At 39.0% G+C, this 20,359-nt stretch overlaps 1 protein-coding gene across 1 annotated transcript in view; it reads left to right on the forward strand.

The window, feature by feature from the left end:
• Positions 1 to 20,359, forward strand: part of LOC137394021 (protein capicua homolog) — a 55,023-nt gene that overhangs the window by 5,738 nt on the left and 28,926 nt on the right. Inside the window, exons 4-10 of the mRNA XM_068080736.1 lie at positions 61 to 501; positions 1,747 to 1,919; positions 2,200 to 2,379; positions 6,169 to 6,286; positions 12,835 to 12,906; positions 18,412 to 18,500; positions 18,769 to 18,876. Of these exons, the coding sequence (XP_067936837.1) occupies positions 61 to 501; positions 1,747 to 1,919; positions 2,200 to 2,379; positions 6,169 to 6,286; positions 12,835 to 12,906; positions 18,412 to 18,500; positions 18,769 to 18,876 (1,181 nt within the window). The remainder of the gene's footprint in view (positions 1 to 60; positions 502 to 1,746; positions 1,920 to 2,199; positions 2,380 to 6,168; positions 6,287 to 12,834; positions 12,907 to 18,411; positions 18,501 to 18,768; positions 18,877 to 20,359) is intronic.

Here is a 20,359-nt window from a genome sequence, read left to right on the forward strand (position 1 = left end):
TTACTTCAGCCGAATGTCATTCTCACCTCTGAGTGTGATGACAACTTTGAATTGTTTCAGCTGATGAAAGGGTACCTGTATTCCCATGGCACACTCTAGTCCCATTTTTGGGTCGGCAGGCTATAGCACCCGCTCTAGGCAACCACCTCATCAACCCTCTAAATCGCTTAGATCAGAAGCACAGTACTGGTATTTCTACCTCCAGTTATCCTGTCTACCACAATCTGGAACCCGTGAGAACACACCCCTCATCGTCACAGCATCCTCAATATCCTATATCAAATAGCCTGTACAGGGTGGCTCATCAACAGAGTGTACCTACATGCACCCAGCAGCTTCACCATTCCAGCACCTCGCAACCAGCTCAGCATAAGGCACCGCTAGTCAGCACCACCTCCGTACACACAACACCAACCGTTTCAACAGCATCTGAAGGCTCAATCCCAGCTCTGTCACGTCTTAATATGACCGCTAAGGCAGCATCAGTATCAGCACCACCAGGTATGATTCCGGTGTGACACTGGCTGCCACGCTTTTGGTTTGCCGCCATTTTTGTTATGTTTGGGTGGGGTGGTGTATGGATTTTGTTGGTGAACTAGGTACGAGTTGATTTGAGTTTGTAATTCTGGTTGTGCTCGAAGGTAATATTTGGTTTGCTTACTTTCTGTCTGGTCTGTTCAAATTTTAAGGCTGACAACTGAAAAGGCACCAATACGCATGATTGTGAGAAAGATCAGGGTTGGTTTAATATATATCGCTTAATATATATCATCGATATATTTCGCCGATCAAATATAAAAAATATCAATAAATATCATGATATATATCAGCGATATCATATTTAAAAATAAATATCGATATCTTTGCCAACCCTGAGAAAGACATTGTTGGCCAAAATAAAGGCATGTTTGAAGCTAGACTAGCGCCTTGTAATAGTCAATTCAATATCCTTGATGAAGTTTTGTCCTGCAAAGTTTATTTTAATATCCCTTTAGTCCAGCTATGGCTAAATGGCAGATCTAGATCGAGATACAGAACTTTGTAGTTTTTTGTGTGGATTTTTCAAGTTGGCTGTCAAAAATTTTTTTGAAGTATTTTTTAAACATTTGGTTTAAAAAAGATTTTTGTAAACCTTTCTTAGAGTTTGGTAAATTCATTGTTTTCAGCAATGAATTTTGTGAAAAGCATTCATAGAACTCAACTTCTCATCAAATACTCTACAACAAATACTCATCTTCATGAACTTGTAAGAGTTGATGTAAGTAGTAGGAAAAAGCGTTTTGATAGTATTGTGAAGTCAAAGCCCACTCATCATTTTTCTCTCTGATATCAGACATATTTATTACAGCACATTCATTCACTGATTTTTAATCAAATTATATATATAAACAAAGTTTTTAAAAATTGTATTTGACGCTTCGTTGTTTTAAGATGTACACAAATAATTGCATGTTTATATATGGTAGAAAATAATGCACATTTTCAGCTTGTTGTGGATCTTTAAGTTGTCTGATTTGGCTGCAACTAATCATGGCCAAAATCATTTGGCCATCACTGCTTTAGTCTATTTGTTTTGATGCTTTACAGATGATCTCACCATGCGGAGTCTAGGTGCCAGTCTATCCAGTTGCTAGCTTTATTATATCTATGCCAGGAGGCGTAGTAGATGTATGACCTTGAGATATTCACCTTGATTGTTTTTATCGTCATATAGTCTTAGAATATATGCATACGTTCTATTTGTAGTGTCAGAGGCAGAGGAGATTATTGATGTCGATTTCAACTCGGAGGATGACGTGTTTCAAGAGCAAACTGCTGAGCTTCCTCTTGCTCCCATTAGCAAGCCTCGTGCGCAGTCGTTGTCAGCACTGCCGAAGAAAAAGCAAGACGAGGTCAAGGCTGGTAGGAAGACCAATCAGGTAGTCTATCAGCTTGATGGTTTGGTTAAAAGTTAGACCAATGAAATACTTGCAAAACTATTTTGGAGGCAATTCATTGGAGGCCAACTCGCTGTTAAACGTATATTATTTCATTTGTCTGTAGTGCGACCCTTTATTTTATGAATCTGCTGGTAGCAGCAGTTGTTTTTTGGCAGTAACTATTACAGGAATGCATGCTTACTGTGCTGATTGAGCGTATGTAGACGGACAGTGGAGGACGATTCCATACATAATCTTTGTTTGCTTCTGGCAGGCCAAGGATAGGAGTGGCATCAGGAGGCCCATGAATGTCTTTATGATATTTTCTAAACGTCATAGAACTCTTGTTCATAAATTACACCCTAATCAGGATAATCGGACTGTGTCCAAGATACTCGGTGAATGGTGGTATGCCCTTGACCCGAAAGATAAAGCACAGTATGAGCAGCTGGCCGCTCAGGTTGGTGTTGCAGGTGCTTGGCTTTTGTGAATGAAGCCAATTTTCTTTCGCGCATGACAGCTTACGACTACTACAGGCAGGTACTTGATGATTTACGCGCATTGCAAATGGATTTACAGGAGGATAGTCATTACAGGCTATTAGTAAGTTTTTAGGTTTGATGAAATTAGACTGATTTGTGTAGGCGGATTTGACTTGATAACCGTTAGGGATAAGGATGGCAGCAAGAGGGTGGGGTCGAGATGCTTACACACTAGCATGTTAAACCATAACTGCCACGAACAGATTTTGTCGTTTTTTGCTAGGTAAATCAGACAAGCCGATTCCGATTTTGTGCTCAAAATAAAGATGGTTTCACTAACTTTCAAAGTCATGAAGGCCTGTTTACAACGTTTCAATATTGGTCTCGCAAACGACACAATCGGCACAACAAGCCCCGCCCATAAATATGTGATGTAGCCTAACTATTTAGGGACGGAAGTTGGGGATGTTTAGTCCGATTTAGAATTATAGAGATGGGTGTCTTAAAACCCATTATCTAAATTCAGCTTTCAAAATAATCTGTCTTTTATGAAAGGTAAATAGCTTTTTCACATTGCTCGCAGCTTGTTACAGGATGTTTCATAGGCTGAACGCTGAGAAAAATGAGCTCAAAAATGCGTGATAACAACGCTAGCTTGTGATAAATTCTTTTATTGTGTCGACTGTGTCATTTACGAGACCGATATTGAAACTCTGTTAAAAAGCCTTCGTGACTTTTAAAGTTAGTGGACCAATCTTTATTTTAAGTACAAAATCGGAATCGGCGTGTCTGATTTACAGAAAACGATGAAAGCTTTTTGTGGCAGTTATGGCTTAAAGATGTAGTTGCGTCAAAATTTAAGTTGATCTTAAAAGAAAGCATTTTTTTTCTCTATTAGTTGATATGTTGTTTGTTGTGTTACGCGATCGCATTGCCAAGATATTTGAAGATTAAAACCGAAAAAATCTGATCGCCGTAAAAACGCTCAGGCCACAAAAACGTGCCCAGCCTCGCCAAAAATGATGTCACGCGTTTGGCAACCTGTCTCTATCCCTCGTATTCACATCGGCTATTTGCGATAAAAGTCTAGTCTTACGCGGCTCTATTGGCATATATCTTATTTTGTATTTGCTCATGTTAGCTAGAATAAAATTTTAAATCCTGCTACAGATGCATTATTATGAATGTTTCAAAGGCCTCAAATAACGAAAATTGAAAATTTGTTCTACTCACTTTCTCCAAATGTTGTTTAAACATTTGGGTAACGACTACCAATTCTACCGGTCTACGGTAATTCTGTCAAGTCACTTTATGTAGGACGCGGTCTTTGTATCAGCAGTTTTGCAGCTACCCTATACAGCCTCCCATAAGCCCCGCCCACATTATGTCGCCTATTACATATTGCCTACGTACTAGTTTCTTGCTAGTAGCAATGATATACATTGCTGTATATCATTGCTAGTAGTATTCTTACCGAATACTAAATTAATGAAATAAGCAAGCCACCTCTTTGAAAAGAATATAGACAGGGATAGAGTTTTAAGGATGAGAAGTCTGCTGCAAACTGGATTTGAACTCACATTCTTCAGTTCTGCGGACACCCATATACCATATCCGATTCACTACAATATTCTGCAAATCATGTTTTGCATTATCTTTAACAATATTATTTTATTATATAATTTTTACAAGCAAAAATATTTTCATCTCGGCATAAAGCTTTTATTAAAGATATTCATCAAGTCGTGGCCACTCACATAGTATTAGCTGATACAATAAGACAAATTCATCTACTGCAACAAACTCAACAAAACATCATCCAGCACGAATTCAATTCTCGCTTTCTCCTTTATGGCAGTTTCCACACTGACAAAGCTTCTTCGGCTGGTGGGACGACATAAACATTCTGTAATCAGTAAAACAAGTAAATGTAAACAAAGTAGATGCAATAAATATGTCATTCATAGATATGTCATTCTAAAGCGTATCTATTGACAGCTTCCAAATTGGGAGTTGAATAGATTGCGAGTGTAATTTTAAAAACGAATAAACATTTAATAAAGGCGCAAGTACGCCAAGCCAACGATTCGAAGCTTTGGTTCTGGAAATTAAAGATTTGCAATGATCAATCGATTTTACCCACTTCCTACGAGTGAAAATAATTTGTAATCATGACTCTAATTTACCAAAGAAAATTCGAAAAAAATATTATAGCTAGGTAAAACGGCAGATAAGCTATGAAACGATGATTGGAGATAGCAAAGAATTATCATTTTATTAATTAGTACATGTATTTATGACTATAAAAAATATTACATTTACTAAAGTATAGAAGACTCTAAGTTAATTTACCTCCATTCTGTCTTCTTCTGCAGCAAAACGCTGCTGACGCCTGTCAGCTTTGGCCATAGGCTGTCTACTCTAATATTTTACTTAAAGTTGCTCAGAAAACTCTGAGTAGCGGTCGCTCGAACTTGAAGCCATTTTAAAACTATGTATAACTTAGTAATTGTTGAAACGCGTTGAATCAGAAACAACGATGAGAATCTTCGAGACCACAGACAACGCGTTTTACGAGTGATAACCTTTATTACGGCCTATATAAAAATTTCGCACGCATGATTGGCTAACGAATCGACCTCATTTTTATCGCTCGTGGTTTCGTTTCAGATAACAAGCTTGTTACGTCACGAAATTGGCACCCGCTGGAACGTGAGCTTTTTAACAGAGGGCCTCATTCAAACGCATATATCTCTGGACAGGGTTGGTCTACAAAGACAAAAATGGCATCAAATTGTAGCTGATGTTTTAGCCTTTTATGGGTCCTAATTTCATTTTTGACGCAACTACATCTTTAAAGGAGCCATGTTTGGTAATAATAACCTGGCAATAATCCTAAGGGTAGTTTTATGTTGAAACCACTCAATTTAGAGGCAAAATAGGTTTTCGAGTTGAAACAGAATGGTGACCTCTTCTCGCTACTCGAGGGAGAGATGTTTATTTTGTTAGTGATAATAGTGTTTTAGAAGGGCTAGTGGGAAGCTGACAAATTATAAGCTTTGGTCAGTCATTTTCCCAAATATATTTTCTTGTGAACACACTTTGCAAATGCAATTTTCTTATTACATACTTGATGCCTTGCATTATATCGGCTAGGAGCAGGTGAGACGCTAAAAGCTGGTTCACACTATATCGCCACATGTCGGCATTTTCCTTTGGGCGTTCATCATCGACTATATGAACCGGGGGCTGATAGCATCGACGAAGCAACGCGGATACGTCGGGAAAGTTTACAGCTGTCCATCTTTCCCGATATTTTGCCAAACGTTGACGACTGCCTGTACAATGTGAACTATTTCGGCGATAGTAATTCATGGTCGCGGATAGCGTAATTTATTTATTTTCGTTTATGATCGTTGCTGCAGGCCTAGTATTTGATTCGAGCACGCGAAAACGAAGAGGTTTTCTTTGCTAAAAGTTGAAAATAAAAATTAGAACCTACCTTTAAAAAGTGCTTATGTTAATAGACTGAGGGCCGCTTCCACTTACAGTCTACTGTTCATTTGGGTTTCTAGTCTAAAGCATTTTATGTTGCGATTGGCTTTGTCGGAAGAGTTAGTTGCAATAGTTGTCATATGATTTCAGTCGTGCTCATGAACAGCTCATAAATGCGGCGCCAACATCGTTTCCTGGTTGTCATTTCCTAGTCGTCATTTCTTGGTCATTTTTAAAGGCTCCTATTTTTCTGTTATAATCTTCTCTTGTAGATTAAAGAGGCGCACTATAGGGCTCACCCTGACTGGAAGTGGTGCAGCAAAGATCGGAGGAAGACAACCAAGAACTTGGATGAAGCTAATCTCTCTGAAGAGGACAAGTTATTCAATGGTAACTGCATGTCAATTAACTGCTTGACAACGATTTTGTTTCTTGTAGTGTCAATTAGCCTCTAATCTTTGTCTGTAGATTATATTTGAGGAAGGTTGGACAATCAAAGTCTGTTAGTAGTTTGGTTTTCCATAAGCTTGTTTGCATAAGATGATTTTGCACAGGGTTTCAGTAGATTCAATAGAAAATATTGATATTTTAATATCATTTGTGATTGTTTTTGATGTTTAAGGTGGTCTGACTGCCAGGATGTTTCAAGATTAAAAAGTCGACAAAACTTACTTGCGGTTGCAACTGGAAGTGCGAGTATGACGTCTTTAGTTGCAAAGAGGCCGGCAGAATATAGGCGCGTTTGAATAAATAACAGAATTTGAATGCAATAGCCGATATAAACTATAGCAACTAATGACGTCATTAGACACATGTTTTGTTTGAGAGCATTTTAACTTTGTCAGTTTTAATCTCGGAACATCCTGGTAGTCAGATCACCTGAAACATTAAAACAATTGCAAATGGTAACAAAATGCTGATACCTTCTGATAACGTCTGCTAGAGATTTGCCTAAGCTCATCTTTAAGATGTGCTTAGTAAGTCTAGCAACAAACGAAAGTCACCACTGGTCCCTTTTTGCTGCCTGTAGAGTGTAGGAGCGCTGACTGTAGAGTGTAGGAGCGCTGCCTGTAGAGTGTAGGAGGAGTGCTTACTGTAGAGTGTAGGAAGAGTGCTCACTGTAAAGTGTAGAAGGAGCGCTGACTGTAGAGTGTAGTAGGAGCGCTCCCTGTAGAGTGTAGGAGCGCTGCCTGTAGAGTGTAGGAGCGCTGACTGTAGAGTGTAGTAGGAGCGCTCCCTGTAGAGTGTAGGAGCGCTGCCTGTAGAGTGTAGGAGGAGCGCTGACTGTAGAGTGTAGGAGCACTGACTGTAGAGTGTAGTAGGAGCGCTCCCTGTAGAGTGTAGGAGCGCTGCCTGTAGAGTGTAGGAGGAGTGCTGACTGTAGAGTGTAGGAAGAGTGCTCACTGTAAAGTGTAGAAGGAGCGCTGACTGTAGAGTATAGGAGGAGCGCTGACTATAGAATGTAGGAGCGCTGCCTGTAGAGTGTAGGAGGAGTGCTGACTGTAGAGTGTAGGAGGAGTGCTGACTGTAGAGTGTAGCAGCGCTGCCTGTAGAGTGTAGGAGCGGCGCTGCCTGTAGAGTGTAGGAGGGCTGCTTGTAGAGTGTAAGAGGAGCGCTGACTGTAGGCTGTAGGAGGAGCGCTGACTGTAGAGTGTAGTAGGGGCGCTGCCTGTAGAGTGTAGGAGGGCGCCAATGGCAGAGCTGTTGACTACTTCTACATGTACATATCTATGTACCAATTTTAGTATTTCCAGTTTGGATAGTTGCTCGTCAACCCGAGCGCGTGTGTGGGTTGGACATACAGACGCACCCAACTTACAAACAAGAAACTTTTCGAACGACCATTTGTCAAGCGAATTTTTTTTAAAAGTTGTCTCCGTTCATTATGTTGTACGGAACGTATGTTCAAGGATTATATAAGTATGGCTAAGGCTTGTATGTGTATAAGTAATACTTCTTCAGAGAAGTTTCTCCATCTTTCCCTCTTTTTTTCTAATGATCATTGATTGCGTCGGCACTGCACCTTTTACATGCTCGATGATACTGTCTGTCCGTTTTGTAAATAATTCAGACGGTCGAACGATTCAGGTTGTATGCGCGTGCAACACTCACCATCTTTTCACCGGCGTCAAGCTTCTTTACTATCACCACTTTTGTTTTAAAGGAAATGGTTTGCCTTTTTTTGACACTTCCCCTATCACTAGAAGCTTTTCACTTTTTAGTATTTTACCATGCATTTTCACTAGTACTGCAATTGTACTGCATTTGTACCATAATGAATAATGGATGCAAATACATTAACCGAATGCAATACAAAATCTAACCTACGGCATCTCTGTACGAACATCACATCTACCGTTTTTCTATGAACAATTTTTCACACACGGGCAACACCGTTCATATCTACCGTTGTTCGCAAATAGTTTAGCGTCTATACTATTGGGGAGATGTTATGGACATGAGTCATCGTAAGCAAACACTAGCTGATGCAGTGCTTGTTTAATTCATGTCGAAATGTAATTAGCATAACTACCCCTCGACTGCCTGCTACATTCTCAATGAATTATGCAGACCCCAGTATTTTACTTTCTCTCGATTTTCTAGAAGCCTTTCCTATAGGCAGGCCCTGTTTCTCTTACACTTGTAAACTCGTGGCCGTTGTCCCCTGAACATTCATCACATGGCTAAATGACTGTTCGAATCATTCTTGTCCCGCTTGGGGCATTATTAGCGTTGATGAGCTCATGCACAATCTTAATAACTTTTTGTCATGCAATTGCTTTTGATTGGTTCAAAGTTTGTGCTGATGCCTTTGATAAGCCAGTAGATAAAGGCTTTGTATTTGACTGCCTGTAAATACTGGCTTCTCTAGTTAGGGCCTCAGGAATGTAAGTGGAATGCTTCTTTGTTTCATTCATTGCTATAAGATGATGGTCTCAGCCGGGATCAGCACTAAAACTATTATGCTGGTTTTTGTTTTGAACGTTTTTGTTACATTGCTCACTTTTGATTGGCTGATTAACCCTTTCGCGGGCAAAGCGACCTTTTTGTTGCTTCGCGATACTCCTTCAAATGGGCAGAGCGACGTTTTTGTCGCCATAGTAACATATTTCTTTTATTGCGACTTTTGGTTAGCTCAATGCTGTTTTTTGTTTACTTTTTTGATCGATAGCAAGCTACGATATATTGGCTTCAGGTAGCCTCTAAAAAAAAATTTCTATTTGCACAAAACGATCGTTTTTAGCAGTGAAAAATGAATAAAAAATGCGAAAAAAATTAGAAAACCGTTCTAAATAATTTTTATTTATTTTTTTCTTTTTGGTTCTGTTTTAGCTATTATTTACTTAAAGCTTCGAGAGTTTTAATTTAGTCTATCGTCATGACGACATCTAAGAGAACTCTCCGAGATTATTCTAATACAGCAAGCACTAGCACCGGAGTTACTAAGAGAGTCACAGCTGACCGACTCTTTAGATTTAGTAGCCAGAGATGAAAATGAATCAGGTTCAAATTGTGATTGGAATGATTTTACATCTGGACGTAATATTGATGAAAAAGCTGGTAGCAGTAATGATGATGAAGTGGGTGGGGTGATGCCAGTGCCTGGAAGAATATTACCAATATAAAGAGAGATAAATCTCCTACAATTCATCAGTTTGTAGTAGTGACAGGTCCAGTATTTACTCCAGTAGATGCTGTGTGATTGGTACAAAAAAACAAGAATAAGCGCAAGGTGCAAAGACTGTGATGTAGGCCTTTGTAAAGGAGAATGCTTTTGGATATATTATACAGAAATTGTGCTTATTAAAGTGTACACTTGTATCGTAAAAAGATATACAATATATATATTTATCTTGTTAGATCTACGTATATAAATACCTTTATGTTATACATTTTTATTCAGTCATAATATATAGATATATATATATATACATCTGGACATATACATGTATACATATGCATGTTTATACATAGATATATGCACACAATAACATGTATACAAAAGTGTGTATAAACCTTTTAAAAGAAATTGATTTTCCGGAAAATTAATTCACCCAGGGGGGTCTGATATAGTCCTGAAAATTCGCCCACGAAAGGGTTAAGGTATCTCGTAACACATTTTTTTCTGTTTTAAAACTTACGCAAAACATTAAGTATGTCATTACGACAATTCTCCTTTAGAGACTAATGATAGAAAAAGGTCTCTGAAAGTAGCCCTAAATGCGTAGCTTTGCAGGACAATATAATGCTAGCGCAAGTATTACTAAAATAGTCCGTATAAACAATCAGAAAGAAATGCTCATACGCATGATCCTTCTGTGTAGCTTCTTATTCATCATGCGACGCCTCAATATGAAACATGGACCCTTGTAGCCATGGTTTAATGTCTGTTGGATCAGTATAGTCGTGGTTTATGGCTGTTGAACCAGTGTAGTCATGGTTTATGGGCTGTTGAACTAGTGTAGTCATGGTTTATTGTCTGTTGAACCAGTGTAGTCATTGTTTAAGGTCTGTTGTACCAGTGTAGTCATGGTTTAAGGGCTGTTGAACCAGTGCAATCATGGTTTAAGGTCTGTTGAACCAGTGTATTCATGGTTTAAGGGCTGTTGAACTAATGTAATCATGGTTCAAGATCTGTTGGATCAGTGTAGTCATGGTTTAAGGTCTGTTGGATCAGTGTAGTCATGGTTCAAGGTCTGTGGAACCAGTGTAATTATAGTTTAAGGTCTGTTGGATCAGTGTAGTCATGGTTTAAGGTCTCTTGAACCAGAGTAATCATGATTTAAGGTCTGTTGGATCAGTGTATTCATGGTTTAATAGCTGTTGAACTAGTGTAGTCGTGGTTTATGGTCTGTTGAACCATTATAATCATGGTTTAAGGTCTGTTGAACCAGTGTATTCATGGTTCAGGATCTGTTGAACCAGTGTATACATGGTTTAAGGGCTGTTGAACCCGTGTAGTCATGGTTTAAGGATGTTGAACCGGTGTATTCATGGTTGAAGGTCTGTTGAACCAGTGTATTTATGGTTTAAGGGCTGTTGAACTAGTGTAGTCGTGGTTTATGGTCTGTTGAACCATTATAATCATGGTTTAATGTCAGTTGAACCAGTGTATTCATGGTTCAGGGCCTGTTGAACCAGTGTATTCATGATTTAAGGCCTGTTGAACCAGTGTATTCATGGTTTAAGGGCTGTTGAACCAGTGTATTCATGGTTTATGGTCGGTTGAACCAGTGTAGCCGTGGTTTAAGGTCTGTTGAACCAGTGTATTTATGGTTTAAGGTCTGTTGAACCAGTGTAGTCGTGGTTTATGGTCTGTTAAACCAGTGTAGTCATGGTTTAAGGTCTGTTGGATCAGTATAGTCATGGTTTAAGTTCTGTTGAACCAGTGGAGTCATGGTTTAAGGTCTGTTGAACCAGTGTATTCATGGTTTATGGTCTGTTGAACCAGTATAATCATGGTTTAAGGCCTGTTGAACCAGTGTAGTCATGGTTTAAAGTCTGTTGGACCAGTGTATTCATGGTTTAAGGTCTGTTGGACCAGTATAGTCATGGTTCAGGGTCTGTTAGATCTGTATAGTCATGGTTTAAGGGCTGTTGTACCAGTATAGTGAAATAGTAAAAAATCTAGTTGGACTTCATTCTTCGATGCATTTCAAGGTGTGAAATATGCCTAACTCGCGCTAATACAAAACACTTTGTTGAAGTTGACGACTTGAATGTTTTGTTGGTCTGAACTGTCATTAAGCAACTTTGCTTGCATGACGTTACTGACCTCCTGCAAATGAATTATGCACGGCGTCCCGCGCAAGGATAGTATGCCGCTCTAGAAGGCATTACATACGAGTTTAAAGCATGGCGGACATAATTAGTTCATCAACTAATAGTAAACATGGATTCCCAATAAGAAGTTTCTGCATGTACTATACTAAACTGAATGTAGCAACTGGATATAAATAAAGCACATATGGCAAAATACTGTTAGGCAAAACATTATTGCCTGCATATAAACAATAATTAAGGAGGGTCACATGCCGACCCAACCTAAACTTCCAATGTCAGTAGCTTTGGTTAAGATGCAGCTGAATGACTTCAATCATGGCCAGTATGTCTTGGTCAGGCGCAAATGGAACTCACAATTTGTTGGAAAATGTATTATTAACAAATGCAGTCCTTTTTCATGTTTTTGCATACAGTTAATTCAATGCGATTCAAAAAGATTCAAATATAATAGAATATAGCGGGAATAACACTAATTTCCTTAGCTCAGTTCAAATTGGATGGCTGCTTTTGCAAACTTTGTTTTTGCGCTTGCGATATCCACAATTCAGAAGGTTATGCTTTATTGCCATGCTCAGTCCTCTAACCTAGTGTTCGCAGTTTGCAATATTGCAAATCTCTCTTCACAGCTGCTTTCAATGATTTTGTGTTTAAGCCCCCAGATATTGAAGTTTTTCTGGTGATAGCAATCACTCCCGCTGAATCTCATTTTGTATAGTTTAAATTAAAGGCTTGTAGCCTGCATTTTTTTCCAGCTGTTGCTCAGGCAAGGGCATTAATTTGAGGGTCCTATTGTCAGACATGGCTGTTGCCGCAGGTTTTTGCTGCCATGGTTAGGTCTGGCACGGGTAATATACCGCACACTATGGTACAACTCACACCACTAGCTGTAGGTAGACTGTAATAGCAGCAGATGTAGGATATATTTGAAGATAAGATAAACGATATGTTGTTACCAGTTTGGGTATGACCACATATTCCATGCGTCATCATTCTCTTTTTTCTTCTCGAATGACAAAAAACCATAGCAAGCTCATAGAAACTGCTTGTCATGACGTGCGCTGCAGTACCAATGGAAACTGCTTGGAAATTTTGATGATCCCAAATAATTGTGCATCATTTTTGTCATGCTTTATCAAATAGCTTGTTTGTTACAGAGCTGCCTATGTACGACCCAAACCAGGGAAGGCTTAGTCATACTTCCAAGGCTGAAACCTTTGCTAGCAATGGTAAGCTCAATTCACTTATGTTTCTTTTTGCACCTTTCATCCGCTATATAGCAATGCTAGCTGAGGTCTATAAGTATTTGTTTGTGGTTATAGAGGTTACAGTAGAGCGCTGGCTTGCAATCAATAGGTGTAGCTTACAATATAGCCAAAGTTCATTGGTGTCAGAAAAATCATTAACTGTTTCCGCAGTCTTTTAGACATTGATCACATAGTCGTGATGAAATAATGCCTTTATCATTCCCAACTTGAGTAATACTCAGAAATAAAGGAGAAGGTTTCTACAATTAGTTAAAATGTGACTTATGAAGCCGTATAGTATTGTTTCTGACCATGTTTTGTTAGCAGACTCTGCGATAGACACCATGGTATTCACTTTTAGCTCTTCAAAAGCTCGTGTCAAATCCATGAAATCTTGTTAAAATGCCAATACAATGTAATTGTATATATTAAAATATATTTTACTGATAACGTTGAATTCTTTGAAAAATCTCAAGTCTAGTGTATAGATTTCATCGTCAGTGTGAGGCATTTGCGTGAAATGTGAGCTCGATAATAATGATTTTTGAGTGCTTCGTATCGAAGAATCGGAATTCTTTTGTCTAAAACAGTTTGTTCCTGAACACTTTCATTTTTGTTTCATTTTAACTTGCAGCAATTAGGACTGGGCTACGCCATAACTGTTGACCAACGAATATAAACTAATACCTAGGTATAGTCAGGGGGTTAGCATATGAATGATGAGAAGACAGCAGTTTGTATCGTTTGTTGATTTTGGCTGTTTGGTATTTTCATTCCAACTGTTTCTATCCTCTCATTCCTCTTTCTCTCTCTCTGTCATACTTCCCTTCCCTCTTGCTTATGCTGGACACTTTCAAGATGTAACTTTTGTTGTCTTCCAAGTGTTATGAAAGTTGATACACGATCATCTTATTTGTCGGTCAATGGGGTCAATGGAAATCAATTCAGAATAGTCTATAGTAAAACTGAATTGGTGCTTGGAGTATCTGTTCATTTACAAAACATAATTATGAATGAACCATAATGTGACATAGCCATTTTGTAATAGTGAAGGTGTGTTAATACTAGATTTTAAAATGCCAATAATAAACATCACCTGTGCACGGCTGCACCTACCGTAGCTGTCAGAAACCTATCTGTGTTCAATTGAAGCATTTATTGCTGACAGGGGGATAGCATGGGGTGATACACTATTGTTTCACGGTCTGTTGAGGTAGGGGGAAGCTCAGCCAGATTGGCTGATGATGGTAAGAATAGTAGTATGGGAAAGCAAGGGATCCCAGCTACTGTTCTTTAGTTTCTAAGGCAGAATTGATGATAAACAGTTGCCATTTTCGTTTGTAATTACAATCAAAAAAACTAATTTTATTGTAATCACAAGAATGTGAAAATGTTGATATTAACTGAATGTGGGAGGAAACAAGGCTAAGGCACACTGACTTGCGACATCTAGCGTTTCTATGGAGAATAACTATGTCATTCACATGACACACCTAAAATTTATTATTGGCTAACACCAAAATAGTTGCATTGTCTGGAATCACGCACGCGAATTCGCCTTGCAACGATGGTCATAATAACTATTTGTATTTTAGTTTCATTTCGTGGCGTCAGATTATCTTAACAACATAATAATAACACTTTTATGTATAACTGGTACATCAGCATCACTTCCTTATTACTATTGGCTAGTCCATAATGAATTCACTTGGTCGATGATGATAGACAAATTTTCTACTACCAGCCAGTAAATCTCATGTCAAATTCGATTGTGTAGAAGTATTTGGTTATGAAAGTGTCATGTCTTGAGATCTAGCGTAATAATAGTAATAATCAAGGCAAGGCTGGAATAACTGAAAACAAGAGTGATTGGTTAATGGTCAATCAGCTGTGGCAAATGGCTTCACCCCAGCATCGATGGATTGCTGGGACTGTCATAAGGGCAGTAGGAGCCACTTGCGGTTGACTTTACACTTGTCACTGCGATTTGAAACAGTAATACAGACTGGGCCATGTCCGAACATTGAAAATGCCCAAACATTGGAAATTAAGTACTGTAGCCTACACTAAACAGGATATGTTGTCTTGCACACGTACTCCTAAGCCTCTTAGGCTACAATATGGTATACGTGAGAGTAAAATATGGTTAAACCTGTAATAGGGTACAGTAGAATATTGATAACAGTAATAATAACAAATGGAAATTACAGTACAACGTTCCATCAGGAAAATCATACGCACGCTTCGCTTGCGTCGTCTGTCATTAGAGCCACCTATCAGTCGAAGTAGTCCTTCATCGGACAGACATGGACGCATTGGACAATCGTCTAGACCTCGAATATTATCTAGACAATTGAAAGTCTGGAGAAATGAAATCAGACGAAGGGAGGGTCGACTGTACCTCCTTTAGTGTTGGAGGGTCGACTGTACCTCCACTAATGTTGGAGGGTCGACTGTACCTTTTTTAGTGTTCACCTCTCATGTTTGCCTTTTGTAGCCATATCTTTTGCAAACAGCCATGGCATAAAAAAGTTGTTTATGCCTGGGTGAATGACCGATTCTCAACTCTGTGTGACACTAGACCAGTTCTCCACATCACGATGCATACGCCTGCCTCCTCCTCCCTAATGTCACTCTTGTTCTCGCTGCGGTCTTTAGCCTGTGATAGTCACATATAATAGTAGTGGGACAAGAAGGCCTTAAAGCCTTCAAGCGTCAATTAAACGCTGATAGTAAAAACAAAAGGCATGATTCACGTTGAAAGGGGCTGATTATAGATACGCGGGTCACGCTGTCGTCATGTTTATTCTCCAACAATACCCGTGCTTAAATGGTCTAGTCAGGCCACCGCTGTCTTACCCCTCATTGCTTTATCTGTGCATCTCTCCAAGCTAAATGGCTGCCTTTTCTTTTACTTTTACATTGCCTTCTCGAGGCTGCGGCCTGGTGAAAGACGAGTAGGGTCACCCATTGCTAAGTTCAGATAAATAGATGCATCATTGCATTGACACCTGTGCCAACGAGGAGCTTGCGGTTGGCTGCCCTGGATCTGCTGGAACAGTTCCTAAAGGTTTCGCTTCATACATTATTATAATCTTTATAAGTCGCAGTAGCATTGCCTGCCTCTAGGAGTCCCTTCATGGCCTGACTATCCAGGGTAGCAAACGGCCTAATGCAGTGCCATAACTTACCCTATTGATAAAACGGCTTTCTTTGTCTCTACTATGCCTAGTTGATCTGCATTAGCTGGATGCCATCTCTGATATTTAGAACGCGTGGAAGACAATGCTCGCAGTGTTTGCGTGGGTGTCGCTATTCCCTGATGGTGTATCGACCTATGATCCTCATATGCTGCCTCTTTAACCTCTGCTGTCGCTTGTACTGAGGCTTGTTTTATTGTACTATTGCGGGCACATTTGCTGCAAACCAGTTGGCATTGGACTTCCGTGTACTCTAGTTTAATGCAGAGTATTGTCTTATAGAACTGATCCACCCGTATGGTCTGACACCTACCTACCTGATGTGATGAGATCTTCTACCTGTCTAGCTTGTTTTTCCCACAACAGTTTATCATGACAAGCATTGCGTGACGCGGTGCGGCTTGGCAGTCAGAAACCTTGTCTAGTCGAGAATGTTTTCGAACAGAATTTGCATAGAGTTGGATATTACGTGATATCAATTCGCCGAAACGCAATCTGATTTATATTGTTGTTAGTCGCATTGTTAACTTAGAATCTGGTTGATTATTCAAAGTATCAAAAATGTCTGGATGTAAGGTGCAGTTTATTTTGACCGGTTACTCTGATTTTGTATGTCTGACAAATTATATCTAAATGTAAAGGCAATTAACATCCTAGATTTCTGTCATGAAAGGTTATTCTGAAATGCTTGAAAGGCATGTGGTTTGATTCTACATTACTATAAACTTTTATTTGATGACCACAGCGTGACACAAGAGAGCCTATTTCTCGCCCTTTCACTTAAAAACTTGGTGTGATTTGCTATTACGACTGTTAGCTCCTACTCCTTGCTCCGCCTACTCTTTGCTCCGCCTACTCTTATCTCAGATCAGGGTTATCTCATACAGTCACTGTTTCCATGGTGCGGATTATACAAAGTTGGAATAATTCTCATGAGTTACCCATACTTGGTGTATAGTATTATAAGTGAACTGTACAAGTGGTGTATATTACGAGTGAACCGTATAAATGGTGTATATTATGAGCGAACTGTACAAGTGGTGTATATTATGAGTGAACCGTACAATTGGTGTATATTATGAGCGAACCGTACAAGTGGTGTATATTATGAGTGAACCGTATAAATGGTGTATATTATGAGCGAACTGTACAAGTGGTGTATATTATGAGTGAACCGTATAAATGGTGTATATTATGAGCGAACTGTACAAGTGGTGTATATTATGAGTGAACCGTATAAATGGTGTATATTATGAGCGAACCGTACAAGTGGTGTGTACTATGAGTGAACCGTACAAGTGGTGTATATTATGAGTGAACCGTACAAGTGGTGTATATTATGAGTGAACTGTATAAATGGTGTATAGTATGAGTGAACTGTATAAATGGTGTATAGTATTATAAGTAAACCGTATAATTGGTGTATATTATGAGTGAACCGTACAAGTGGTGTATATTATGAGTTACCCATACTTGGGGTATAGTATTATAAGTGAACTGTACAAGTGGCGTATATTATGAGTGAACCGTATAAATGGTGTATATTATGAGTGAACCGTACAAGTGGTGTGTACTATAAATGAACGGTGTAAGTGGTTTAATAGTTGAAAGCGATAAGAAATTTTACACCAGATGTTATGGTGGTACATTTGCGTTTCATCAAATCATAGGAATGTCTATAGTGTGGACAATGTTTAAAATAGAATAGATTGTACGGCATTTTTTGTGTATCTTCCGCAAGTGTCGTTTCCATCTTCTGCAAGTGTCGTTTCCATCTTTCACAAGCATTTAACATTCCATAAAAATTTGCGAGTAATAAAACTCACTTGACTCGCAGATTTTTGCCATTTTCATCTCGTGGATGACACAAAGTTGCGAATTAATTGCGTCACGGAAACATACTGATCATACTGCACAACTTAGCTGTTCCCAGTATTCCCACGCTTGCTGTTAGCATGTGAAACTGTTAGTTCCACGTGCTCACTAACCCTACCATCTCAAGCAGAATGGTACAGTATTTATATCACTGATGGTTCTGGTGGAATAGGATTAGAACTCCTGTAGTTTACTGTATTTTTCTGTGTATTAAACTAGGTTGCTGTTACAATAGGTATAACCGAGCAGGTTTCTATTTATCACGAGAATATCTGTTAAAAATAATGCAAGTTCCACGCTAGGTAGTAGGCTAATGTATTGCTTAGTGCATACTTGTTTGGGGGTGTATGTCGTAGCTGGTAGGCTAATGCTTATCGCAGAAGGCATCATACGATATGCTGATTTCTTATAGCTGATCAGAATGTTGGGAGTATTTCACAGTCTTCTACTGGTGATGAGGGAGCCGTGAAACACACCCCTCTCAGAGGGAGTAATCAGCAGGTAATAGTCAGTTTGGTTATACATGAACTTGTTCTCAATAGAATTGAACAAGAATTACCGTACTTTTCGGACTATAAACCGCACCCTTATATAAGCCGCATCTGCTTTATTTTCCAAAAACCGACAATAAAACAATAAATAGGCCGCACCTTTGTATAGGCCGCAGAACTCAGGACGGTGCTTTTTTAACACGGCAGTGACTTTGCTGTTTAAAATGGAACAGTGCCTAACGGCACTGTTTCGTATTTACCGACGCTTTTTAACCTAGTGCCTAACGGAACTTATAGCTGATCAGAATGTTGGGAGTATTTCACAGTCTTCTACTGGTGATGAGGGAGCCGTGAAACACACCCCTCTCAGAGGGAGTAATCAGCAGGTAATAGTCAGTTTGGTTATACATGAACTTGTTCTCAATAGAATTGAACAAGAATTAGGTATCCGATGCTTGATTGCCTTAATGGAAGTCCTGACCAAGAATTTGCTCATTAATAACTTTTTATCTGTTGATTTATGTCGAAATCAGTTATAGATGTACCTGAGATAAAACGAACGGTCGGCGGTTTTGCAAGCTCTAAAGGTGTAACATTTTCATTAGTTTTTCTGTATATTAGCGGGCCAATGAAACAAGTCCCTTTTTTAGATTCAGATTACTTTTAGATTCTTTTGTACTTTAGCTACTGTATAACCTCTATTTGAACGTGTACTTTAGCTACTGTAAAACCTCTATTTGAACGCCACCTTTAGTTGAGCGCCACTATGGGAAAAGGGTTGAAAAATAGAGCGCCCGCCTTTGATTGAATGCCACTTCTATTTGACCGTCTCTATTCGATATTCTTGATATTTCCGAACCCATAATAGCAAGTTATCAGTAGAAAAGTGTCCACAAAACCGTATTAAAAATGATTCGATTCCATCAATAACAAACAATTTGTTTGTTGTTTCTTTTCTCATTGAAGTCCGTTTTCTAACTCCGTCTTTACGGCTATTTCTTAAAAACTTAGAATGCAACACCATAGAAATAATTAGCACCTGCGGCAGGTTAATAGTAGTTCCTAGTTTAATGCGGTCTTGATATTTTGATGTATGTGAAAAACGTTTTTGCATTTACGATGGAGTTTGTGCTACCTCGTATGTTGAGGCTAAAATGTTGAGGCTACTTTGATTACACGCTGTTTCTATTTATTTGCATGAGGAGTATATACACGTATTCTAAAGTGCATCGCGTAAAAGTTTTGTCATGCTAAAAAATTGTTTGGGCGCTAATATTGACTAGCTCAGCTGTGCAGAAGAGGAGTTGAAGTCTCCAGTTTGATCTCGGAAGTTTTGACTCGGGCTAAGTTTTGAGAGAGCCAATTTTTATCAGCTATGTTATATATATCAGCCCTAATACAAATCAAAATTTACCTGCAGAGCAGATGTGGATCCACCCACTTTAGCCTTGTTTTATCTACTGCATCGAGTAAACTTGACTCGAGATCTTTTTAACAAAAGTCACCTGCGTAGTTTGTTTTAGCCAATACTTCTTCACTTACACGCTGTCAAGCTGCCTTCAGAAGACAAAGATGCTGTTTGAATTAAGACATCTTGCGTCAGCGTGCTATGAAATGGTTATTTGTTGCCTCTTATTAGCCTACCAAATATGGCTCTTTGCTGTCTTTGTATGCAAGCTTTTGCTCAGCTCTGGAAAAAAGCATTTTTCAATACTTTCTACTGATTCCATAGCAGCTTATAGCAGGTCATGTTCAACATAATCATGGCTGACTAGTTGTCTATTCTCTAGGATTCCTCAACAAACAAGACAAGATGCTCAGCTTTGATGTTTTCGTAGGCTCTAAATCAACCATAGCATTGCGGTCGGT

Source organism: Watersipora subatra, chromosome 4 (assembly GCF_963576615.1).
Source record: "Watersipora subatra chromosome 4, tzWatSuba1.1, whole genome shotgun sequence".
NCBI lineage: Eukaryota > Metazoa > Bryozoa > Gymnolaemata > Cheilostomatida > Watersiporidae > Watersipora > Watersipora subatra.